The sequence below is a fragment of the Gracilinanus agilis genome, chromosome 2 (genome assembly GCF_016433145.1).
Source record: "Gracilinanus agilis isolate LMUSP501 chromosome 2, AgileGrace, whole genome shotgun sequence".
In the NCBI taxonomy this organism is placed as follows: Eukaryota; Metazoa; Chordata; class Mammalia; order Didelphimorphia; family Didelphidae; genus Gracilinanus; species Gracilinanus agilis.
In genome coordinates, this window is record NC_058131.1 from 719,654,229 (window position 1) to 719,680,549 (window position 26,321).

Below are 26,321 nucleotides of genomic sequence, written 5' to 3' on the forward strand. Positions count from 1 at the left end.
AGCTTTGGATATAGCAGTTTTGACTTTACTGTTTTCTTCTAAGTGTTTTGATCTTCTCTGTCAATATAAAAAATTTCTATTATCTTTTTTGTTGTTGTTTGCTCATTTTCTAGGCTATTTCTTGACTTTTAACTTTAAAAAAGGCTATCCAAGTTGGAGTTTCCTCACCTGTAGCTGCAAGCATCAGTATGCTAGTGCTAATCTTTGCCTTGGAATTGCAAACGAGGATTGAGTCTTGAACCCCCGTATAAGTAGTGTCACAGAGTTCTATACCCATTGGCAGATAGTCAATCATTCATTATTAAACATTAAGATTACAGTTCAAGTAAAACAGGCCCATATAGATTACATCTTCATCAGAAAATAATACATTGGAGACTAGAAGTTACTTTGGAGGTCATCTGGTCTAATCCTTCTCCACCACCTTTATTTTGTAGCTAAGGAAAATAGACCAGGGAGAGGTGAAGCTTTTGCCCAAGGTCACAGAGTAGTGTCAGAGGTGGTTGGGGATTTAGGGACCATTCAAAACATTCTCAATTTTTAAATGAGGAAATAGACTCAGATAAACTTATTTCCTTGCTCTAGAGGATAGAGGGATAAAGAGGTAACAGCATTAAAATATTTCAATCCCACCTGATTGAACTATGTCTATTAAGAGGTCTCATGTTTTGCTGTGTTTGAAAATAGTAGCCTATTAGTGTTTCATTATTTCATAGGATGATAGGATCACAGACCTACAAGAGTCCTTCCAAATCTACCAGTCCAACTTCCTCATTTTACTGACAGGAAATTTTATCCTATCAAGAGAAGCTAAGGAACATGCCTTGCCCAACGTGAAACAGCTAATAAGCATTTGAGGTGAGATTTGAACCTGTTTTTCTGACTTCAGAGTCAAGACTCTTCCCCAGGTAATATACATACATTAAGCAATAAGCAACGAAGCAATTTGGTGCTGCAGTGGATGGAGTGCTGGGCCTGGAGTCAGGAAGACTCATCTTTCTCTGTTCAAATCTGGCCCCAGAGACTTAGTAGCTGCATGACCCTGGACAAGTCACTTAATTCTGTTGTGCCCAGTTTCTGTCCCGATTGCAAGGATGAGTTCACACCAACAATTTAAGGGCAAAATGAACTTTATTGCTAACTCAGAGTTAGGGTCCAGGACACTAGAACTAACCTAGACTCTGTTGGGAAGGAAGCATGGGCTTTTAAGCTAGATGCAGAATGCATACAAATGTCCCAGAACCTAGTTACACTATGTTATAATGAATGTCCTGTTGTTATAAACTGCGGGTTCTCACACAAATCCTGACTGGAAAATCCCTAGTTTGTGGTTGCTTGGTTCCTGTGTCATAACTTTGGCATCCTACATTCCCCACTTTTTCTCTTGGAACCTTGGGAAATCATTCTCAAGGACCGGTTTCACTGTATTCTAAGGGGGAAATTGATTTTGGTGCTGCAGGACCATAAGTTGGACAGTATTAAAGTGGTCCTTCACAAAAGTGACCAGCCGGTTAATCACACAGGGACCTATAGTCTGGAGGAGGAATAGGAGGAGAAGGGGGCCTAGAATTATGGAAATAAGCATAGTCAGCCATGACAAACGATGGAAGAGGCTTCCCATACCAAGCCCTAACAAAATTGGGCACTCAGGGTGGATTGTGAGCACAGGGCAAAGGGGAGAGTCTCGGAGGTGGAGACAAGCTTTATCAGGCACATTTCAGGGAGTCAGCCCTGCCAATAGACAAGCATATAAATGAACTTAACAAAGGAATTTACCTGCCTATAGTTTTCTTGAAAAATGTCTACACTAGGGTGGTACAATGTCCTATGCCATCTCCTTCTTCCTCCAAATATTTAAGGGAATGGGGTGATGGTTTCAGCCTTTTGTAGCTTCTTCATAGCTGATAAGGGGTGTAGAATCCTTGAGAGGGGGAGGAGGAGCTGTGGACACAGGGTCTTCAGGGGCATGTCTGCAGTGAATGCCAGGGTCCTGAAGGCTTGGAGATTTGAAGGATGTGTTTCCAGAGACTGTTTCCCTGGACTGGAAGACACAGGTCACAAGGGTAAGCATCAGTCCCTAAGGCAGAAGTATAGAACTCAGGACTGAGGCAAAAACTAGAACACCAGATATAAAGAGAGAAAATTAGTACAATAGAATACTGATATTAAACCTCAACCTTTGGGTATCTTAGCCAACAGACTTCATCTCCAGAATCATCCTCTGATAGGAATTGATCCTTTTAGGAAGTTTGATTCCTAAATTGTTCATAGAGTTGGCAGGTGATATTTCTGTTACAGAGTATCCTTTTGCAAAAGTCACATTAATAGGGCATCTAGAAATACTTGAATAACAATATTTTACAGATGAATTTCTTTATCCCAGATTCTGGAGGAAATCCAGAAAGCTTTGAGTTATATTTCCAAGCTCAAGATCCAAACTTCAATTGTAGTAAATTAAGGCTGCAGTTACAAGCCATTTATTATTAAACTTCACCTACTTCTCAAAGTATGTTCCCTAACAATTTGATAATTTTCAATTACCAACCTAATAGGTTGTTTGGGGAAATGTAAACTTTAATTATATAATTTGTCTCATGTGCTGATTATGGGACTTGTCACAAAAGAAAAGGAAGACAGGGAAAACATTTCCTCATGCCTCAAAACACATAGTGAGGGGGCTTCATGTACAGGCCAAAGCTGTCACTGGCTCATGCCATCACTGTGCCACTCGAGAATTAGTAGTTTAGATAGTCAGAAGAGGTCCAGTCCAGGCTGAGCCTTAGAATAGCCTCTCTAACAATCACAGAACATTCTCTGTATCATCATTAGATCCCAGAAGACTTCTTCTTCCTTAAAAGACAAGTCTTACCCATTACAGTTCAGAGAAATTTGCTAAGCAGCAGACTAGAAACAATTTTCCATACCCTCAAACAAACTTTTCACATCCCTACAATGCTAATCACTCAGTTATTCTTACATATATTGGTAATAATTAACATCTCACACTTTAGTAACAAAACCTGAATTAAGGAATAGGAGTGTTGGATTGAGTAGTTCCATAGTAAATATAAATCAGGGTGGTATTATCTCCTAACTGTCCAGAGAACTTCCAGAATTATTTGCCATTCTTCCAACACCATATACATTAATTTTAGAAGTTATTTATAGGTCATCTTCACCTTCTCTAGTTGGTATCCTTGCAAATGTTAAGCAATAACTCCTAAGAATTGAGACACTGTACCTTTAGCATAGGGCTCATCAATTGTAAGTCTGTTTGTAGTACAAATTGGTAAACTGAAGTAAAAACTGAGGATTGAATAGAATCTATGACACAGTCAGGTTTATAATGAGCTTTTGCTTACATTCAAACAATTCTTGGGTGAAGACAAAGAAGACAAACAGAAATGGGGACAAATAGAAATGGTCCGTATGGCCACTCACATACACACTCACTCAAAAAAAATCTTGGATTCTGCCCAAAGGGTGGCCACTGACTTTCAGGTGGATTGCTTCTGCTTGCCAATTCTGGGCCCACTGACACTGCCAGGTGGGAGGGAACTCTAACTCCTCAGCTCGGGGACTCAAACCACCAAAATGGCTTGCTGAGATCCCTACAAAAGGAATTCTCAGGCTGGGCAGGAGGAAACTCTAACCCCTCTATTTGGCTGAGATTCCTACAAAAGGAATGCTCAGCCTGTTGGCTTCAGGGTCCAGGAAAATCCACCCTGCAAGCACCAATGGCACACCCAGCAGCAGGACCAAGCCCCAGAAGGTATGGGGTCTGTCACTAACCATGAATTCACAGACCTTTCCCTTTGGGTATGCTGATTCCTGTTGTAGGGCGCCACTCCTCTCATGATATGGATTCTTCCTGAGGGAATTCCCAACCTAAGTTCCTATGTTGGTGGTATCTCTATCCAAGCCTTGGGGACACGGACAAGCCCCCATATGTTATGCCAAGTTTTGGTCCCGATTGCAAGGATTAGTTCACCCCAACAATTTAGGGGCAAAAGGAACTTTATTGCTAACTCAGAGTTAGGGTCTAGGACACTAGAACTAATTTGGACCCCATTGTGAGGAAAGCATGGGCTTTTAAGCTAGATGCAGAGTATATACAAATGTCCCAGAACCTAGTTACACTGTGTTACAATGAATGTCCTGTTGTTAGTAACTGGGTTCTTGGACAAGTCCTGACTGGAAAGTCTCTAGCTTGTGGTTGCTTGGTTCCTGTGTCATAACTTTGGGATCCTACAATTCTGCTTTGGTTTCTTCATCTGTAAAAATGAACTGGAAAAGAAATTTGTGAACTACTCTAGTATCTTTTCCAAGAAAACCTCAAAATGGGGTCACAAAGAGTGTGGAAAAAAATATATGGACAAACAGTTTGGCCAAAGAATATTAGGCTGTTCTGAATTCATCAGGATACTTTTTTTTCTCCACCAAACTGGCAGAAGTTTGGTGGGCTAGCACACCCAAGGAACAAGAATCCTGAAGATCGTGGTATTGTCCATGATCACCACAGAGTTCTTCTATAGGCCTGCTCCACAGAAGCCCAAGCCTTTTACATGGTCTGTCTACACCATAATAAACAAATATTTGACAAAAACAAACTGAAATAAATATTTTTGGTGAACTATTGGCTCCAAAGTTGTGCTTTGAATGTTATTATCCACTCGTGTCATTTTCCCTGGAAATCTATACAGAGACGGTCTGTCTTTCTTTACATTAAATCTGGGCTAAGAAATAGGATGGGAGAATAGTGATAGGAGGAACAACAACTGAAAAAATCATCAGATAATTACTGTAACATTTAGATAGCCTGGCCCAATGCTCACTTGGGCCTCAAGGTTCATTTGGGGGCAGTTAATCAAATAGTAAAATCTCAAGGAAATGATTGTGTCTTTGGGAGACACAGAGATATTGAGAAAGGAGAGGTGTCAAAGACAGGCAGACTATTTCCCACTCTCCATCAGGATATTGGGAAAAGCCAAGGAAATGGAATTAGGCCATATTTTAATTCTCACCTTTGCCATGTAGCAATGGGTAAATTGCTTTTATATTGATTCAATCTATCCATGTTGACTGACTATTAATGCCAGGCATTGTGTTAGGTATGGAGCATACAAAGATCAATACAAAATCCTGGACCTCAAGGAAGTTGGACATTGCTGGAAGGAAAGTCTACACCCAAAGAAAATGAAGCACAAACTAGATTGAAAGTACCATTTGAGGAGAGGATGCTAATGATTCAGCTAGTTGGAGGTTGGAGATAGCACAGTTACACGTAGTAAAGTCAGTTTCATGACATATTTAATAGAAAGTACATTCCAAAAATGGAAAACAGGCAGCCTGTGGAAAGCATGGTCATAGGTAATGGAATGTTATGTGCAGGAAAAGACCACTTGAACATGGAGTGAGAAAAGGGGAGTGATATTTCCTCAGTCTGAAGGACAAGCATGAAGTTAGACTTAAAAAGACTTCAAGAGCCCAAAGGAAGACTTTGATTTTTATCCAAAAGGGAAAAACTTCCTAAGCAGGCAAGTGACCTAGTCAGTCCTATACATTAGGAAGATCTATTTGGAAGCAGTGCAAAAGATGGATTGGAAATATGAGGGAATGGAGGCAGGGAGATCCATGAGGAGGTTACTAGGAAAATTCAGGTGACTTGTGATGAGGATCTGAACTAACATAGTGACTGTGTGAGGCAAGAGAAGAGCATGGATGGTAGACATGCCATGGAGACAGAAGCAATATTACATGGCAACTGATGGGATATAAGAAATAAAGGATGGGAAGGGGAACTTTGAGTTTGCAATCTTGATGCTTAGAAGTATAAATAGCCTCATGTCTACTGCTTTGGATTCCTAGTTAACAACTTAGCCCAAGCTGTGAGACCTAGCCTCCAAGTACTTGACAATGAAGGGGAATTGTAACACACATCCCCAGGAGCTTGGCCCAGTTCTGTGGCTTTTGCCAATGCTTGCCTTACCTTATATTGTACTAATGACTCTCTTGTTATAGGTAAAACCAAAATATGGTGGCTTTTAGCAGCTTCAAGTCTACTCCAGGTGCTTGGAAAAATACATGACTTCTTTGAGAAAAGAAAACTGGATGAACCAGAGGTTAATATGAATATTGTAAGTTACCTTTCAGGGGGAAAATATTAAAAAATGAATAGAAATGAGATAGCTTCAGATAGAACTCTGAATTGCATAAACAGAAAATCTTGAACCCTTGGACTTCATCTCCCAGCATCCCTTTCCTCTTTTATCCCCACCTTGCATGCTTATGTTGTTTGTATATAGTTGGTGTAACTCTGCCTCCCACTCTCTTTTTTCACCTGCATGGCTGGGAAAGCGGGCTTTCTTTACTGAGGCTTTTCTTCCCTTACTTCAAGTTTTAATTAATAAATTTTATTAACTATAATAGTTGGAGTATTTGGATATTAATTTTTAATCTTACAGAATCAAGTGACTAGAAGTCTGAATCTCTAAACTAACCACATTGCTCAAAATATGAAAATGGACATTTCCTATATTCAAAAGAGATATATTGTTGTTGTTTTCCATCCAGAGACAAATCATCACTTACTGGGGCTACCCAAATGAAGAGTATGAAGTTGTCACTGATGATGGCTATGTCTTGGGACTCAACAGAATTCCTTATGGAAAAAATAATTCTAAGAAAGGTAAGATATAAAGGCTCTGCTATCTGAGAAAGGGATGATGGTTCTGGGGGTGTTGAGTCCAAATGATAAAGTCTATGTAAAGTGCTGAAAATATCAGAGTGCTATTGAAATGTTTGTTACTATTCTGAGTCTGGGGAACAGAAGACTTAGGAGATAGAATAGCTGCCTTCAAGTAGTGACAACACAGTGTTGTGACAGAGAGGCCAGCAGGTGTACCTTTTACTGCTTGGGTCCATGGGGAAGAATTGAGGGGATAGGAGGAAGCCTCAGGAAAAGAGGCTTGCCTTCATATCCAGAGAAAACCTTTCTAACAATTATAACTATTCCAGAATTAAATGCACTATTTGCAAGAGTTTCAAGCAGAGATTTAGAGGGTCTCAAAGGATCAATAGGACAATCTCTTCATTTAATATATGGAGAAAAGACATCTTGGAGAAATTATGGCAAGTCACCAGGCACTTCACAGGTGCCTCTACTGGGTATTAGGAATATAAAGAAAGGCAAGCAAAAAGACAAAGCAAAGCAGTCTCTGCCACCAAAGAGACTGCAGTCGAATGAGGGACAAAACACAAACAGCCACGTGCAAAGAGGGTGCATATAGGAAAAATGAAAGAAGACAAAGAGAGGGAAAACATTAAAATTCAGAGGAATATGGGAGGGCTTCTTGCAAAAGGTGCAGTTTTAGATAAACTTAAAGGAAGCCAAGGAAAATAGGAATGAACCAGATGAGAAGGGAAAACAAAATTCCAAGCATGGGAGATAGCCAGTAAAAATGCCCAGACCAATGAGATGGCAGTGTATAGTTGAAAGAAGAACAAAGAAGTCACTTGAGGGGGTGTGTGTATATTGGGGGAGGGGTGAGGTGTAAAAAGAGTCAATATGTAGGATGGGGCCAGGTTATGATGGGCTTTAAATGCCAAACAAATTTTTTTATTTGAATACAGAAGTGATAGGAAGCCACTGGAGCTTATGGATTGGGTAGAATGTGGTCAGATCTGAAGGAAGATCAATTTGACAGCTAACTAACTATCAGATAGACTGGAATGAAGAGAGACATGAAACAGAGAGGCCAACTGTTGAAGTGCAAGATGATTAGTGCTGCATTAGGATGGTTGCAACATCAGAAGAGAGAAGGGGGCATAGAACAGATGTTACAAAGGTAGAAACAATAGGACTTGGCACATGATTAGTTAAGGACTGTGAGAGAGTGAGGAGATGAGGATGACACCTAGGTTGTGAGTATGGGTGACTGAGATGATAGTGTTACGCCAAAGAAATATAGAAATTAGGAAGATACGGTTTGGAGGAACAGATGTGAAAGTTACCCTAGAGCAGGATAAGTATATCTGGGAATCATCTTGTAAGAAATGAGAGGTGTGAATCTATGAGATCATCACACAAAATAATAAAGAAGGGGAAGAGCAAAGGGCCCAGGATAGAGCCTTGGGAGACAACTATGGTTATCTGGTATGACCTGGTTTCAGCAAAGGACACTGAGAAGGAATTGTCAGACAATTTGAAGAGCTAAGATCAGTGACACGAAAACCTAGAATGAGAGTGTCAAGGAGAAGACATGTCAATGTCTTCAGAGATTTCAGAAAGGATGAGTTTTGAAAAATTTTATGGCATGTAATTATTAAAAAATGATTAGAAACTTAGGAAGGTGCAGTTTTAGAAGAATGACAGAACTGGAAATCATACTGCAAAGAGAATTATGAAGAGAATTAGGAGAAGGCAAGTGGAAACACCAATTTTAAATAACCTTCTCAATGATTTTAACCATGAAAAGGAGGAAAAATATGAGATGAGAGTTGATGGAGATGAGTGAATCAAATGAGAATTTTTGAGGATGCGGGAGACATGGGCATGTCCATAGATGGGAAAAGAAAGAAGATAAGTTAGAGAGTGGAGATGACAGAATGGTCAACCTGCTGGAGATGGAAAATAATGACTGGCCCAAGATCACACCATTATTTAAATTCATATTCTCCTATTCCATGCACAGCCTGAGTTGGAGTCAGGAAGAAGTGGGTTCAGATCTTGCCTTATACACTTACTACCCATGTGACCATGGACTTAAATTCTAAAATGGAACTCAAAGTGCTCCCCAGCCCTGCTTCAGCTGCCTTCATGGCAATTGAAACAATTTGTTCTTATCTGTCTATTCTGCCATGGAAAATCTTCACATACTTGGAGTCAACACCCTCCCCCCAACACATTGATGGGTTTGAGACCTGCGAGTTTCACTTAACTTTTCTCTTCTTTAGCATCTTCAACTATAAAACACACATACTAATGGCACCTACCTCACAAGATTGTGAGGATCAAATGAGATGGCATACGAAGTGATTTATTCACCTGATAGCACTATATAAATTCTCAATATAAGTTATTATATCTCTTGGTATTAAGATCTTTGTTTAAAAGAGGAAATGAGGAGTAAGGCTGGTTAAGATGGCGGCAGAGTAAAAAGCAGCTGCTTAACCTCTCCTAACCGAAACATATAGGACTCCTCAAGGGGACATAAAAACAAATCCAGATGAACGAAGGGACCCCACAACATGGCACAGCATTGAAGGTACATGGGATTGGGGCATTTCCATGCTATAAAGTGGTGAAACAGATCTCACTAAAATGTGAGCTGAGAAACCTCCTCCCTCACACATACCACCTACAGGGCCAAAGCCAGCACACAAGAGCTAGAGCAAGTTTGGAGCATCCATTAAGTCCTTGACAGCTACCTGGGACCACCAGGGCCTGTTCCTGAGAGCAACAAGACTTAAGACCCCAAGAGGCTAAAGAACGCGTGGACTTTGAACACAGACCCTGAGCGCAGTTGTGGTCGCAACTGCAGATGCGCAGGTGCAGACCTTGGGTGGGGACCCAGTGCAGAGGGGTGCAAGACTGTGGAAGCAGTGCCCTGAGACTGTTAAAGGAGCTTTGGGCAGAGGAACAAGCAAGGGGACCACCAGGAGGCTTGACCCCGAGAACAACTAGACCTGAGACCTCAGGAGCCCAAAGAGCACAGACAGACCCTGAGCATGAGGGTACTGGGCTAACAATGGCAAGCCAGAGATAAAAGAGGAAATGAGACTAGTGACAAAAATAAGTCTTACATTTGTTTGAGAATCACATGTGAAGAGTCGAATACTAGGCTTTCCATAAACTTGCTATGATCCTTCACTTTGCAGGTCCATGGCCTGTCGTATATCTTCAGCATGGCCTGCTTTCTTCTGCAAGCACCTGGATTTTAAACCTGCCCAACAATAGCTTGGCTTTCATGTTGGCTGATGCTGGTTATGATGTCTGGATGGGAAACAGCCGGGGGAATACCAGGTCCATGAAAAATATTCACATTTCTCCAGATTCATCAGAATTCTGGACTTTCAGGTAGGAAGACAATAAAAAGGGAGATATTTTGCTCCATCAACATGTGCGATCCCATTAGCCAATCACCCCATTTCCTATTTAGCAGCATGCTTACTGCATATATTTTGGAAACAAGGAGAAAAAATCCCTTCTCCCTCTACTCTCTTGGCTTCATCTCCCATTTGCCATTTTGAAATGAGAAGAATCTTTTAAAGATAATACGTAGGCCTAGTGTTAGGAAAGGAGAGAAATGTCTCATAATACCACACAGAAGTCAGCAAGATGTCCAAAAAAGCAATGGGCTTTCATGGCAGATCCTTGCTCCCCATCTTTAAGGTCTAGTTCAGAGGCAGGGGAGAGGTCATGAGAGAAGGCATCAAAGACAGCGATGTCAAGCTCAAATAGAAATAGAAGCCCGAAAACCATGCATGTAGATCCCTCTGGGTCATATCACCAAAAAGATATTACTTCTGTGTTAGCATATTTTTATTTATTTTGTTATATTTTAATCTGGTTTGGCACATTTGGAAGCATTGTGAGACACGTGTGGCTCATAGTTTGCATGTTTGACATTTTTGGTCAAGGGGATTCTCATTCAGGTATTCAGTGTAAGCCTTCTGTGACTCAGTGAAATGTGACAGGAGAAAGATGAGCTCCCCACACACACACACCGATTCTGCACAGATTTCTTCTCTTGTGAAAATGCAGCAGTGGCTCGGTGCATTCTGTCCTTTTACATTCATTTTGTCTCATTGCAGTTTTGATGAAATGGCTAAATATGACCTTCCTGCCACCATTGACTTTATTTTGGAGATGACTGGCCAGGAGCAACTGTACTATGTGGGCTATTCCCAGGGATCCACTATAGGTATGTGAAGGCTGACTGGCATATGAAATGATTGGCTTGTCATCCATCCCACTCAAAATTCTGGCTGGAGCTTAATTCTAAGTTATATAATACTACTTCTTTGATCTGGAAATTGAACATAACCAGGCAAACTCCCATTCTTGCGACTTCTTGCTCTTAGATAGAGGTTAAGAAGAAAATTGCTGATTAAACTGGATGAGCTAATTCTTGCTAAGATAGGTAGAAGCAAGGGGAGTTCAATATGTTTCCCCATTCAGGGATATTTGTATTTTATTGTTTTTTCTTTGTTTTTAATAATTTTTATTTTTTAGAAAAGTTATCATGGTTACATGATTCATGTTCTTACTTTCCCCTTCATCCCCCAACCTCCTCCCCCCCATAGCCAATGTGCATTTCCCTTGGTTTTAACATGTGTAATCAATCAAGACTTATTTCCAAATTGTTGATAGTTGCATTGGTGTGGTAGTTTTGGGTTTACAACCCCAATCATGTCCACCTCAACCCATATGTTCAAGCAGTTGTTTTTCTTCTGTGTTTCCTCTCCTGTAGTTCTTCCTCTGAATATGGCTAGCATTATTTTCCATAAAGGGGATATTTGTATTTTAAAATGAAATATTCATTAGTTCCAAAGAAGGAAATTCTAGGGGGTACCTGGGTAGTTCAGTGGAATGAGAGCCTGGCCTAGAGACAGGAGAGCCTGGGTTCAAATCTGGCCTCAGATTCTTTCTACCATTCTGAACTTAGGCAAGTCCCTTAACCATCCATTACCACTCTTCTACCTTAGACCCAATACACAGTATTGATTTGAATATGGTAAATAAGGGTTTAAAAAAGAGAGAGAAGTCCTAATAATAATAGCTAGCATTTATATAGTGCTTTTAAGCTTGTGAAGTACTTTGCAAATATCATCTAATTTTGTCCTCATAATTACTCTAGGAGATAGATGTTACTATTCTCCTCATTTTAGATATGGGGAAACTGAGGTACACACATAGTAAATGACTTACCAACACGTACACTTACATACAGCTTGTGCTTGAGGTAGAATTTGAACTCAGAGAGATAGAGTTCTAACAACTACACTATCTAGCTATCTATAATGACATGACCTCATGCAGCATAAGACTAATAAGTTTGTGTGTGTGATCTCTTCCTGGTGTTCCTCCAGATCAGAATACAGAGATGATATCATATTCATTCAATATAAGCTCACCTCATTTTATTACAATTTATTGTGTTTCAGAGATATTGCATTTTTTGAAAATTAAAGGTTGATGGTGAACCTTTTAGTGGTCAGGTGCCAAAACTGCAACCCTCTTGCTACATGTGAGCCCTTTGCCTTCACCCAGATAGTGGAGGGAGGCAGTACTCCAAGTAGGCTGCTGGGCAGAGGAGCAGGTGATGTATGAAATGTCCTCAGGCATGCTGGAGAGGGGAAGGGAATAGCATCCTCTGGCATGTTTCAACACATGTGCCATAGGCTTGCCAACACAGGTTTATGGCAATCTTGAGTTGAGCAAGTCCATCGGTCCCACTTTTCCAATAGCATATGCTCACATTGTACCTCTGTCACATTTTGGCAATTCTCACAATATTTTAAATGTTCTCAGTATTATTACATCTGTTATGATGATCTGAGATCAGTGATCATTGATGCTTCTATGGTAATTGTTTTGGGCCACCACAAACTGCCCCCATATAAGACAATGAATTCAATTGATAAATGTTGCATATCTTCTGTTTGCTCCACTCATCAGCTGTCCCATCCCTCTTCTTGTCCTCTGGTCTCCCTATTGCCTAACACACAATAATATTGAAATTTGGCCAATTAATGACTCTAGAGTTGCCTCTGTGTCAAGTGAAAGGAAGAGTCAACCTATGTGGCTAACTTCATTATTATCTTTTGTGAAGAAATTGCCACAGAGACCCCCAACATTCAGCAACCACCATCCTGATCAATAAGCAGCCATCAACATCCAGACAAGCCCCTCTACCTATAAAACAACTATGACTCTCTGAAGGCTGAGATGATGGTTAGCATAAATAAAGTATTTCTAATTAAGTATTATGTGCATGTGTATGGAGAGAGAGAAAGAATGTTTAAATCTTCTCATGTTCTATGGCTCAAGTTGCTCAAGAGAAACTAGTTAATTTGGCATGGAAATTGGGAATCTGACTATGCTAGTCCTCTTTTTATCCAAGTCTGTAAGAAAGTAGAGCTCCTCTGACTCTAATATGCTCAGACACCAGCATTTGTCACAAATATATGGCATGAACCAGTCTGGCCTCCCACACCCCCAAATCACCTCAGAACCAGAATAATTAAGCTCAGAGGCCTTTCACCTCAGATGGGGGAGCTGACTAGTAGCCAGTTCCCAGAGTCCCCAGCCGCTCACTTTTGGCATGTTCAGGGTCCTTTCAACATTTTGAAAGTATGTTTCTGTTGTCATCTGTCCCTTGTTCTCTTCCAGCTTTCATAGCATTTTCTACTGACCAAGCTCTGGCTCGAAAGATCAAAATCCTTTTCGCTTTCTCTCCCATCGCCACGATGAAATATATGGAGAGCCCCATAAATAAATTCTCAGTGTTTCCTGAGAAAATATTCAAGGTATGTGGTTTTCCTAAGTTGACTGAGTGACCAACTCCATGCTTTTTGGAACATTAAAGAAAATACACACAACCTTAGAACTGGAAGACAAAATTAAGCCCCACTGTCATCATGAAACCAAAGAGTAAATGAGGGAAAGGGACTTAACCAAGGTCATGATGCTTGTCCAGTAAGATTTGTACTCAGGCCCTCTGAGCCCCAAATCGACAATTTTTCATGACCCTATAATTCCTCCTGTAGACATCTTGGTGACTCTAACTTTCTTTTAACAGTAGAAAGTTCAGCCCTAGCAAATAGCAGAAACTGGCCATTTCTGCATGTCTTATTCTACAAGTCGTGCCTTTGACATATGCTAGCTATGTGACCCTTCCCAGTCATAGAACTTCTTAGGGCAGTTCTCTGGCTGTGCCTTGCAGAAGGCTCGCCAAGCTGTATTGCTGGAGCAAATTTCCACAGCGGTTTGCTTCATCAGTCAATAGTCTATCAGCATTTATTAAGGACCTACTGTGTTCCAGGCATTGCTAAGCTTTGGAGATACAAGTACAAAAAGGAAGACAGTCTCTGATCTCAAGTAGCTTATAATCTAATAGGAGAAGACAACACCGTCCCAAAGCTGGAAAAGGTCTGGGGGAGGTAGCCACCTTCAAAGCATAGTGGAGAAGTCAAAGGAGCTTCAAATGAGGGCAACCAGGTGGGAAATGAGGAACTGTCTGACCAACGTGATCACTTGAATGGACCGCTTTCCTTTCCTCTACTCCACAACTCAGTAGTAAAATACATGCACACACGCGCACGCACACACATACATACATACATACACACACACATACACACACACACACACACAGAAATGTTACTTGTGAGAAAGTTTAAGGAATATTATTTTTTATAATTAATAATAATTGAGAAATTTCACTTACATTCTCTTGGATAGAAAACAGACTTTGGAGTTGAAATATCTAATGCTGTGTACCTATGGGACCTGGGACAGGTCCCTCAATATTTTTGAGCTTAAGTTTCCTCATCTGTAGAAGGAAAGGTTTGGAATAGATGTCCTCTAAGTCTCTTCCAAGGCAAGATCTCTGCCCTTTAATTCAATGCCTGCCTAAGTGGGAGGGAAAGGAATAGGAGCTCCTCTGATTAGCAGTGAAAGCAGACAAAGAAAATTCCTATCCAGGAGGCAGAGGAATGATTGCCTCCTGAGTCTGGGGTGCAGATGTAGCTGTGGGTCTCTAATTTTACTATTTCAAATTGATTTTGCAGATTTTACTTGGTGACAAAATATTCTATTCGGATACTTTTATGGAGAAAATCATTTCTACTCGAATCTGTGGCCACAGGCTCTTTGACCAAATTTGTGGAAACGCCTTATTCTACATATTCGGATACAACCAAAAGAATTTAAATATGGTTTGGATGGATTTTGATTCCTTCTCCCCACTCCCACCCTTCCCTGGAGATTTGGAGCCAAACTCTTGCAGAGAATTTGTTGTCCTATCCTTTCACAAAAATGGCCTTTGGATGCTTTCCTATCCATGGGTCAAGGATCCTGCCCTCCCCAGACCCAACTTCCATCCCAACAATCTTATCAGGGTAGCTAGATGGAAAAGTTGAAAAAGTATGGAATCTGGAATCAGAAAAACCTGAATTCAAATTTGGCCTCAGATACTTACTAGCTATGAGACTTTGGGCAAGTCACTTAACCTGTTTCCTCATGTGTAAAAGATGAAGAGAAGTTCCTACTTCGCAGAGGTGTTGTGAGGATCAAATGAGATAATTAGTATAAAGTGCCCAGCACAGTGACTAATACAAAGTAAGATGATGTAAATATTAGCTATTATCACAGATAGGAACCCCAAGAAAAATCACAGGCTACTGCTGTTCCCTACTTTCCTTCCACCATCACCCCAAGTCTCATACCTAATCAATTGTACTTTGAGAAAGTAGCATGTGGAAGAATATAGATTGGGGAAATGTCCTTATTATCTCTTTCATGGAACAGAGAAAAGAGTGCTAGCCTAGGAATCAGAAGATCTTGGTTCAAATCCAGGGTCTTTTGCTTAAAGCTATTTGACTTGGGAGGGAGAAAAAAGTGGGAAAACTTTTAAGTGATGGGGTTTGGAGTATTTTTTAAAATACCCCTTACCTTCTGTCTTAGAATCAATATTAGTTATAGGTTCCAAGGCAGAAGAGAGAAAAAGATCAGGCAATTGGGGGTTAAATGACTTGCCCAGCATCACACAACTAGGAAGTATTCAAGTCCACATTTGAATGCAAGGACTTCCCATCTCCAGGTCTGGTGCTCTATCCACTGAACCACCTAGTTGCCCCAAAATAATTCTTTTCTTTTTTTTAACTCTTAAATTTCTCTCCTGGTATCTCTAGGAGAGAAGGTCAAAGACTTGGCAAATAGTCAAGTCATTTGTCCAGGATCATACTACTTTAGGAAGTGTTCGAGGCCAGATCTGAACCCATGTCCTCGTAATTCTGGGACTGATGCACTATCCACTATACCATCCCTATTCTGGGATTTAGGAGATTTGTACAGAGTGATAACCTCACTTCACCCTTCCAGGAACAACCTTGAGCCTAGATCAGTTTCCTTCTAGTTTCCCTTCTTTAAAACTACCTTTCACCTTCAATGTGTGTTTCTTCCAGAGTCGCGTAGATATATACCTTTCCCATACCTCAGGGACATCGATTCAGAATATGATGCATTGGAATCAGGTATGGATTGGGAAGGAAACAATGGGATCCTAGTACTCTCGGTGATGATTCCCCATTGCTCTTAGTAGAAGATGGACAGTCTTGTTGGCTGGGTGCGGTCTCAAAGTCTCCGCCATCTGCCCCGCATCTGCCCTGCTGGCCTTAATTCCTATTATTTCCCTCTGTCCTCTGTGCTCCAACCAAACTGATCCTTAAGCTTCCAATTTCATCTTTATCCTACATGCATATTTGCTTGATCAGATCCCATGTCTAAAATTCAACTCTTTGTCATCCCTCAAAGGCTGCTCACTGTTACTATCTCTAGGAAACCTTTCCCAGTCTCCCTTGGCTTTATACTTATTTCTCTCTTGGAGTTACTATGTGCTTCTAGTAGATGGGCTTCTTATACAGCATATATTGCATGTTGCCTTTTGTAAATAAGAACTCACTCAATTGAAATAGGCAGATAGCTAGGTGGCTCAGTGGATGGAGGGCCAGGCCTGGAGATGGGAGGTCCCAGGTTCAAATTTGGACTCAGACACTTCTTAGCATTGTGATCCTGGCAATTGCCTAGGCCTAGGCCTTTCTGTTCTTCTGCTTTGGAATTGATACTTTATGTCAGATCTGGGTAAGGGTATATTATTTAAAAAGAAAGAAACAGAACACGTTAAGCAAACTTGCAGCATATAAAATAAACCTACATAAGTCACCAGCATTTCTATATTTTGCCAACAAAAAATAGCATCAAGAGATAGAAATAGAAATGACATTTAAAATACCTCTAGACAGTAAGTAAATACATGGGAGCCTACTTGCCAAGACAAATCCAGGAACCATATGAACACAATTACAAAACATTTTCCAAAACAAATAGTCAGAAATAAACAACTGGAATGCTATTAATTTCTCATGGATAAGCTGAGCCAATAAAATAAAAATGACAATTCTACCTAAGTTGATTCGCTTACTCAATGCCATAACAATCAAACTACCCAAAAATTGGTTTGACAGCTAGAAAAATAATAACAAAATTCATCTGGAAGAATAAAAGTTCAAGAATATCAAAATAATTCGGGGGGGGGGGGGAATTGAAGGAAGATAACCTATTTGTGCCAGATTCCAAATTATATTATGAAGTGGCAATCATCAATGTAGATCTGGAACTGGCTAAGAAATAGAGCGGTAGATCAGTACAATAGATTAGGGACATAGTACTAAGTAGTAAATGACAATAGTAATCAATGTTTAATGAATACTGTTATAAAGAAAGAGGTGGGACCTAAGGATATATAGATATCTAGTGATGTGGATGTATCTCTGTATTCTCCATAGGTGTAGATGATGGGGAAACACCAACCCCAATCACCCTTGTTAGTTGTTATAATTTCCCCTTTCAATAACAGTTGCCCAGGGAGGACCCCAAAAGGTTAGGTGGATGGGTAATCCTTTCAGGTCCAACCTGGGGTTGGATAAATTAATATAGGGCTCTGATTAGCTTTGGACTGCATCTGGTATCTGACTGCATTGGCTCCCTCCCCAAGGGTCGTGATATAAAGAGCACTCAAGAAGGTACTTATTAAATACTCTTTATAATATAAAATCAAGAAAAGGATTAAACAGGATAAGGATTGGGTGTTGGAGACCCTGTCAATCTAATATCTATAACTAGTTAACACTTAGGACTGGAGGTTATTGTTTAGTAGAAGCTGGAGATTTGTTCTTCACAACCCCTCTGGCCCAGCCTGGCCACTGCCAAGCCAGAGAATAGTGTGTGCTCTTGATGCAGCTGTGTTGGTGATTTTATTCTCTCAGCTTTCTCACTATCAGTGTTTGGTGATGTACTAGACCTCACAGTCTTCAGGAAATATTCAGATCCTACCAATCCTCTGCTTCATAGACCTCCCAGCCTCCCTTCACCACCCAGGGACCCAAGCCCAAAGGAAGACAAAAAAGTCAAAAGCCCAAAGACCAAAAGTCCCTCCAGGTGGCTGTAAGGGTTATTTATACTCCCAGGCCAACCAACTTTTGCCCAGGCTCACGGCATCTGGGAACATTCCAATCTCTCCAACTGTCTCCCTTGTCAATCAAGGTGACACCAACATTTCCCAGGATGTGAATATAACAATACAAAAATCTAAACTTTGGGGGAAAGAACTCCTCTTTGACAAAAACTGCTGAAAAAACATATACCACATTAAAGTTAAAATGAGTCCATTATTTAGACATAAAGGGTGCCACCATATGCAAATTGGAGGAGCATGGAATAGTTTATCTGTCAAAGTTATGTATAAGAGAAGCATTTATAACTAAACAAGAGATAGCATTACAAAATGTAAAATGGATAATTTTGATTATGTTAAATTTAAAAGGTTTTGTAAAAATGAAACCAACACAACCAACATTACAAGGAAAGCAAAAAGGTGGGAGAACATTTTTTTTACAAAAAAGTATCTCTGATGAAGTCTGAAACATATAGAAAACTAAGTCAAATTTATAGAAATATAAATTATTCCTCAATTGATAAATGGTCAAAGGATATAAACAGGCAGTTTTAATATGAAGAAATCAAAACAATCTATAGTCATGTAAAAATATTTTAAATAACTTTTGATTAGAGAAATTCAAATTCTAAAAATTTTGATGTAGTACTTTACACCTATCAGATTGGCTAATATGACAAAAAAAGAAACATATGAAATATTGGAGGGAAAGTGGGAAATTTGGGACACTGATGTACTGCTAGTGGATTTCTGAACTAATGTAACCATTTTAGAGAGCAATTTGAAACTATGGCCAAAGGGCTCTAAAACCATATCCAGCAATACCATTACTAGGTATGTATCCCAAAGAGTTAAAAAAAAGGTGCAAAGGATCTACGTGTACTAAAATATGTTTAGCATCTCTTTTGTGGTGGCAAAAATTTGAAATGGAGGGGATGTCTATCAACTGAGGAATGGCTGAACAAGTTGTGGCATATAATTGTAATGGAATGCTATCATGCTCTAAGAAACAACCAGCAGGAGGATTTCAGAAAATACCTGGAAATGCTTACATGAACTGATTCAAAGTGAAGTGAGTAGAACCAAAAGTACCCTGTATGCAGTTACAGCTATGTATTATGATGATCTGTTATGAATGACAGCTATTCTTATCAATAAAATGATCCTAAGGTCTCATGATGAAAAATGCTATCTACCTCCATATAATGAACTGAGTTTGAATGCAAATTGAAGCATACTATTTTTTACTTTATTTTTTCATGGATTTTAAATATATTTATATATCTTCTTCCACAACATGACTAATATGGAAATGCATTTTGCATGATTGTATATGTATAACCTATATCCTCTCTCAGGGAGGGGGGTGGAAAGGAGGAAAGAGAAGAATTTAGAACTCAAAATTTTAGAAAACAAGTGTTAAAATTGATTTTTACATTTAATTTGGAAAAATAAAATATTGAGAAAAAGAAATTAGATATATTAAATGGCCTTTTTTCCATCTCATATATTTCTCTAATGCAAGAGGTCTTCACTTTATTTGTGTCTTAGGCACTTTGGTCAGGTGAAGTCTATGAGGCCTTTTCAGAATGATCTGTTTAAATGAACTAAAGAAAGTCCACTGGAAAACACAAAGGAAAACCATTATACAATGAAACATAGTTATCAGAATATTTTTTTTAAAAAACATGCACACACATGTGAATTGGGCTCTGGATTGGATCCTCTCCTCTAAGGCACTCTTTAGCCATTCATTTCTGGATGTTACAGTTTAACTAATAAACTTTTTTTAAGTTGACCAGAAAAGGACAGTGATGGGGGAGGTGGGGGGGTTAGAAGCTTATCTATTGTTTTTCTTCTTATTCATTCCAGGCTGTAAAAAATGGGCAGTTTCAAGCTTATGATTGGGGAAGCCCAGACCAGAATATGATGCACTATAATCAGGTAAGTCAGCCTGAGTATTTAGGCAGAGCTGTTCTGGCTTGTGACAAGCCACATATGAAAAGTCAAAGAGTAGACCCAAAATCTTGCTGTGACTTCAGTTCTAAAAGATAGGATGTCCCAAACGGAAGCCTTCCTCCTTTGAACACTCCACTGGTGAGGAAGTGACTTCCTCAGGGTTTTGCCAGCAGATTGCAAACAGGAGAGGGGGCAGGGATGGTCCTAACTAAGTGAAAGGTTTCTGAATATAGACCCAGAAGTGGGCTAACTTAAGTCTGTCAGTCAAGCAAAGGCTGGAAGGCCTTATATTGAGGCAGTTGGTTCTTTTTTGGTCCAAAGTGTTTTTCAAGTAACAGTCACCAATGGAGTACAAATGGGAATAGTGTATACATGTATGGCTGTGTATATGATTTCATTCTTCTCCACTGTCTTATGGAAAATAAATACTTATTGCTTGACTGAATGATTGTCACCCATTTTAATGAGATCTTGCAGATATGAAAAGTATGGAAGCCTGTCAATGCCTGAAAGCTGTCACAGACAAAACTTGGCTCTGATCCTCTCCCAGTAGACTCCTCAGTGCTACTCTGTCTCTAATCTCTGCTTCTCTCCCCCAACTTCAGCATGTTATTTCTCTAGCTTGACTGTCTTCACTGGGATAGCCTCCCCTGCTTGTTTCAGACTTCCCTTTGCTTCTTGGTACCTTCCCAAATTCTATCTCTTGTTCCAAATTCTTTCCATCTATTTAGGTGTTCCTCTCTTTGCATGACTGTGATCAAAGGATTAAATAAATGGCTCCATTCTAATGAGTTACACTTGTTAATTGTACCCTATGTAAGTGAGAGCAGTGGATATAACAGCTAAAGAGCTTAATGAAGAGTCAGAGAAACTTGGGTTCAAATTCTGACTCTGACTCACCTTCCATTTGTGAGAATGAAGGCAAATCATTTTATCTCTCAGTATCCCAGGCAGCAATCTGTGACCATAAATCACAGAACTAGTATAGATCTACATTGGGAGATGGAATTTCTTGGCTGGGAGTTATAGATATTTATGGAACCACAGATCTGTTTCCAAAAATAAGGGACCAGGGGCAGCTGGGTAGCTCAGTGGAGTGAGAGTCAGGCCTAGAGACAGGAGGTCCTAGGTTCAAACCTGGCCTCAGCCACTTCCCAGCTGTGTGACCCTGGGCAAGTCACTTGACCCCCATTGCCCACCCTTACCAATCTTCCACCTATGAGACAATACACCAAAGTACAAGGGTTTAAAAAAAATAAGGGACCAGAAAATATTTGTCGAATTGCTGAATGAAGTTAAAGGATCAAGATGTTTGGGGATTTGAGCCTCTGAGCCTCAGATCTCTCATCTATAAAATGAGAGTATTGGATTTGATTATTTCTAAGATGCCTTCCAGGTCAGAATCAATAATCTTAAGATGCTATGATGACCTGAATGAGAAGAGTCAATGTTTCTAAAGCACTTAAATATTTTCAAAGCACAGTACCCATGTAGTCTCATTTGAGCCCGCAGACACTGCAGATTTGATAATCCCCACTTCCAAGAGGAATTAAACTGATGCTCTGTGGTAACAAAACTAAAAAGCACTGGAGAAAGTAATTGAATCCAGGTCTTTCCTGACTTGTAGCCCAGCATTCTCTCTGCCACCACTGGCCTTCCATAATGCATACTCACTTTCATACTGATCTTCTTCAGACAATTTCCTCCCTTTAAAACAAACTGAACCCAGAGAGATGGCATGGATGGTAGAGGAATGGGGTGTCCTCAGAACTGGGCATCCCTGTCTTCCACTTCCTGTTTCCTCAGTGAACAGGAGGAGTGAACTTGTGGTCTCAGTGATAGAGGACACTCCTTTCTTGGTGCCAATGAGCACTTCAAGTCTTAGGGAGTTCCCTGAAGGACCCCCATCATGACCTCATAGCAAGATGGCAAGATAAGAGCCAACATGTTCTTCCAAATTTTACCCTTGAATCAGACATAAACTAAAGTCTGAGTAGAGCAGAAGAGAGGAGAATTCTCCTGGAACAATATTTACACTTCCAGCCTTCAAAGATCTAGGATTCAATCAATGGGGCTGTTCTCCCCACCCAAGGGGACTTTAAGTGGGTTCACATAAAGACAGAGCAAAGTTTTGAAAAACCAAAGTACCCAACTCTACTCAATCAATGTGTAATAGAACTGTTCAGTACTTGCATGAAATATTACCTATATGGAAGGAGAGTTCAAGGCCTGAATATGAATCCTTTGGAATGTGCTACCCTTTGGATACTGGACAAGTCTGTAGGATTCAATATCCACCTGGGTAAAATAAGTATTATAATACTCACTTTACAATGTTGTTTTAAAGTTCAAAAAAGACATTGCCTATAAAATAACAGACCAAGCAAAGTAATCAGCACTGAGCCCAGTACATAACAGGCACTGTAAGGATGGGATTTGTGCAAGGGGGATGGCAGAAAAGGAGCAAGAAGAAGGCAGTTGGTGACAGTTACTGACAGTTGAGAGACTAGAAGGAATTCTGGGAAGTTCTCTGTAGGAAGGAGAAGAGAGGGCTTTGGGTGGAGGACTGGAGGAGAGAGGAGGAGGACATCCCTGCTCAGATCCAGTCCTGAAGGCTTCCTGAGAATCTTCTAGTGGAAATTGAAACCCTGATTCCCTGATCAAAGCCATTCCATCACATCTCACCCTTCAAGACTTCAATCATCCAGTTATCCAAGTTTTGGGACTCAATTTTGGAGCAATCTCTTAATCTCCTTCTCCCTTTACCCAACCTTGCTGAGAGACCCCCTTTCAGTCAAAACTTACAATTATAGAAAAGGATAGAAATAGAAAAACAGAAGGAGAAAGAGCAGGGGGAGAAGCTTGGATGAGGGAACTACTAGGGATCCCAACCAAAGTGACAGACCCCATAGAAATAGCAAAGAGGGCACCCCAAAATCCCTCTGCAAAAGTTTGTCCCCTTTGCTACCCTGTAGTTAGGAGAAAAATGGCTGCTATCTGGTTCAAACAGAGGCTTTTCTTTTTTCCTCCCCTGGAATTATTTAGGTACTTTACCTAACCTGGCTCTGCCAAAACTGTAATAATAAAGAGCCAGTAACCAATGTTTGATAGATTGGAGACACACACACACACACACAAAGAGAGAGAGAGAGAGAGAGAGAGAGAGAGAGAGAGAGAGAGAGAGAGAGAGAGAGAGAGTCTGTGAGTCTCTCTTCCAGCTCTCCCCTGGGGCTGAGTATACACTGGGAGACTTTAAGGGGGTGTCACCCCAAAACTGGGTGACCTGAAAGGTCCTGCTGCCTCTCAGGAGTCGGGCCAAGGCTTCCTTATAAAATGAGATATGTGGTACCCCAATCCAATCCTGAATAAGGACAGAGTTCACACAAACCTCCTCCCAATCATTAAAATTCACAGCGGGGGGTCCAGCTTCAAGATGTAGGTAGCCAGACCAAGCTGTGGTTCCTCTCTCCCTTGTTGTCAGTCAGGCACTATGAAATGCTATCTGACTGATGAATGGCTTTTATTATTTGCAATTCAGGGATTGGGGAAAGGGGTGAAGGTCAGAGGGATTTTGGGGTGCCCTCTTTGCTATTTCTATGGGGTCTGTCACTTTGGTTGGAATCCCTAGTAGTTCCCTCACCCAAACTTCTCCCCTTGCTCTTTCTACTTCTGTTTTTTCTGTTTCTATCCTTTTCTATAATTGTAAGTTTTGGCTGAAAGGGGGTCTCTCAGCAAGGTTGGATAAGGGGGATGGAGCCTAAGAGATTGCTCCCAAAATGGTGTCCCAAAACTAAGCTGACTCAATGATTGAATTCTTGATGGGTGAGATGTGATGGAATGGCTTTGATCAGGGAATCAGTGTTTCAATTTCCACTAGAAGATTCTCAGGAAGCCTTTAGGACTGGATCTGAGCTGGGATGTCCTCCTCCTCTCTCCTCCCAGTCCTTCACCCAAAGCCCTCTCTTCTCCTTCCTACAGAGAACTTCCCAGAATTCCTTCTAGTCTCTCAACTGTCAGTAACTGTCACCAACTGCCTTCTTCTTGCTCCTTTTCTGCCATCTCCCTTGCACAAATCCCATCCTTACAGCACTTACTAAATATTTATTGACTTACTACAGAAATATCACCCACTATTATCCACTGTTTGCAGACAAGAATAATGGGAATAATTAATTCTCCTGTTTTTTAGAAGCTCATATACCAAATAACACTTAGAACAATGGTTCTTAACTTGGAGTTCATGAGCTTTTTTTTTCCTTTTATTTAAATGTTGTGATTGTTATTGCAATGTATTTGATTTTCTTTGTCATCCAATATATTTTATTTTATGTACTTAAAGTCATGATTCTGAGGAGTGAATTGATTTCATCAACTTTCCCAGGAGGTCTAGGACCCAAAAGTTAAGGATCTTGCCCTAGAGGATTCATTTTAGATTTGCCTCATAAAAATGTTCTTTTGTTCTCTTTTTGCTTCCAGACCACACCTCCCCTTTATAAAGCAGAGGACATGAAAGTGCCTGTTGCCCTGTGGAGTGGGGGCAATGACTTTTTTACCTCCCCCAAGGATGTTGATAATTTGCTCCATAAGCTCCCTAACCTCATTTACCACAAGAGGATTCCTTCCTATAACCATTTGGATTTTACCTGGGGCATGGATGTTTCACAACAAATTTACAATGAAGTCATTCAAATGATGAAGCAAAATGTGTAAAGCTTCAACGGTACTCTAAACAGAAGGAGCTGGGTTCTCCCTTCTCAATGACTCTTCTTAAATTGGATGTTGGGTCATGCTCACCATTTTCTGGAGTACTCTACTCTAGATTAAGTGTTGCTATTCATCTGTGAATAAATAAAATCATAGAAACTATTCACTATTAACTACTTTTTCACTGGTTCTTTTTAAACACAGAGAGTTTGATGTTCTTGGCATTCTCAGAAACAGCTGTGGCATAGTGCCTAAACAATTGGTCTTGGAACCAAGAAGACCTGAGCTCAAGTTGTTCCTCTAACACAGATTTTCTGACCCTAGACAAGTCATTTAACTTCAGTCCTCCAGGTTAATCCCTAAGACTATAAGTATCCATTGGCACCAATGGAAGGAGTTCCCTTCATCATCTTATCCTCCTATTCTCAGGAGAAACATGAAGTTGAAGGTAGAGATGCCTCATTTCTGAGATCTCCAATATGGAATCCTTTGGATTTTATGCCTTCCCCCAAAAATAAGTTTGTCTTAAACTAAGATTATTATCCTACTTCCCAAAACAACTCTCTTCTTGTCCTTAACTCCTCAGCATCTATCAAGGGCTTTAAAAAGTTGACAACCTTACATGTGCTTCCTCTATTCACCTATCAACATGTCCTTTTGGTTCCTCATTTAAAATGCTTCTTGAAAGAATGCCTACCCTTTGACCCAGCCATACCACTATTGCGCTTGTACCCCAAAGAGATCATAAGGTAAAAGACTTGTACAAAAATATTTAAAGCCACACTCTCTGTGGTGGCAAAAAATTAGAAAACGAGGGGATGCCCTTTGATTGAGGAAGGGCTGAACAAATTGTGGTATCTGGTGGTGATGGAATACTACTGTGCTCAAAGAAATAATAAACTGGAGGAATTCCATGTGAACTGGAATGACCTCCAAGAATGGATGCAGAGTGAAAGGAGCAGAAACAGGAGAATGTTGTACACAGAGACGGATACACTGTGGCACAATCGAGTGCAATGGGCTTTTCTACTAGCAGCAATGCAATGACCCAGGATGACTTTGAGGGACTTATGAGAAAGAACACTCTCCACATCCAGAGAAAGAACTATGGAAACAGAAATGCAGAAGAAAAACATATGATTGATCACATAGTTCGACGGGGATATGATTAGGGTTTTGATGTTAAAAGATCACTCTACTGCAAATATGAATAACATGGAAATAGGTTTTGAACAATGACACATGTATAACCCAGGGGAACTGCTTGTCAGCTTTGGAATGTGGGAGGAAAGGTTGGGGGGAGGAGAGGATCATGAGTCATGTAACCATGGAAAAATATTCTTAAAAAAAAAAGAAAGAATAAGAATGTTAGCATGTACCACAGAGAGTTTTTGTGAGGATCAAATGAATTAATGTATA

General features: G+C 40.2%; 1 protein-coding gene across 1 annotated transcript; it reads left to right on the plus strand.

Moving 5' to 3' along the window:
• Nucleotides 1-1,966: 1,966 nt before the first annotated feature.
• Nucleotides 1,967-24,908, plus strand: LOC123234442 (gastric triacylglycerol lipase-like). The gene is made up of 10 exons (XM_044660342.1): nt 1,967-2,063; nt 6,022-6,137; nt 6,574-6,688; nt 9,880-10,078; nt 10,816-10,925; nt 13,397-13,533; nt 14,797-14,943; nt 16,192-16,260; nt 20,112-20,183; nt 24,675-24,908. The coding sequence occupies exons 1-10, from the start codon at nt 1,967-1,969 to the stop codon at nt 24,906-24,908; spliced, it is 1,296 nt and encodes a 431-aa protein (XP_044516277.1).
• The last annotated feature ends 1,413 nt before the right edge of the window (nt 24,909-26,321 follow it).

Excerpts from the sequence above, each read along its gene's own strand:
- LOC123234442 (XM_044660342.1), top strand. The coding sequence starts at position 1,967 with ATGTCTGCAGTGAATGCCAGGGTCCTGAAGGCTTGGAGATTTGAAGGA. Across the intron at positions 10,926-13,396 it reads TTCCCAGGGATCCACTATAG|CTTTCATAGCATTTTCTACT; the intron begins GTATGTGAAGGC and ends GTTCTCTTCCAG. Across the intron at positions 16,261-20,111 it reads ATATGATGCATTGGAATCAG|GCTGTAAAAAATGGGCAGTT; the intron begins GTATGGATTGGG and ends TATTCATTCCAG.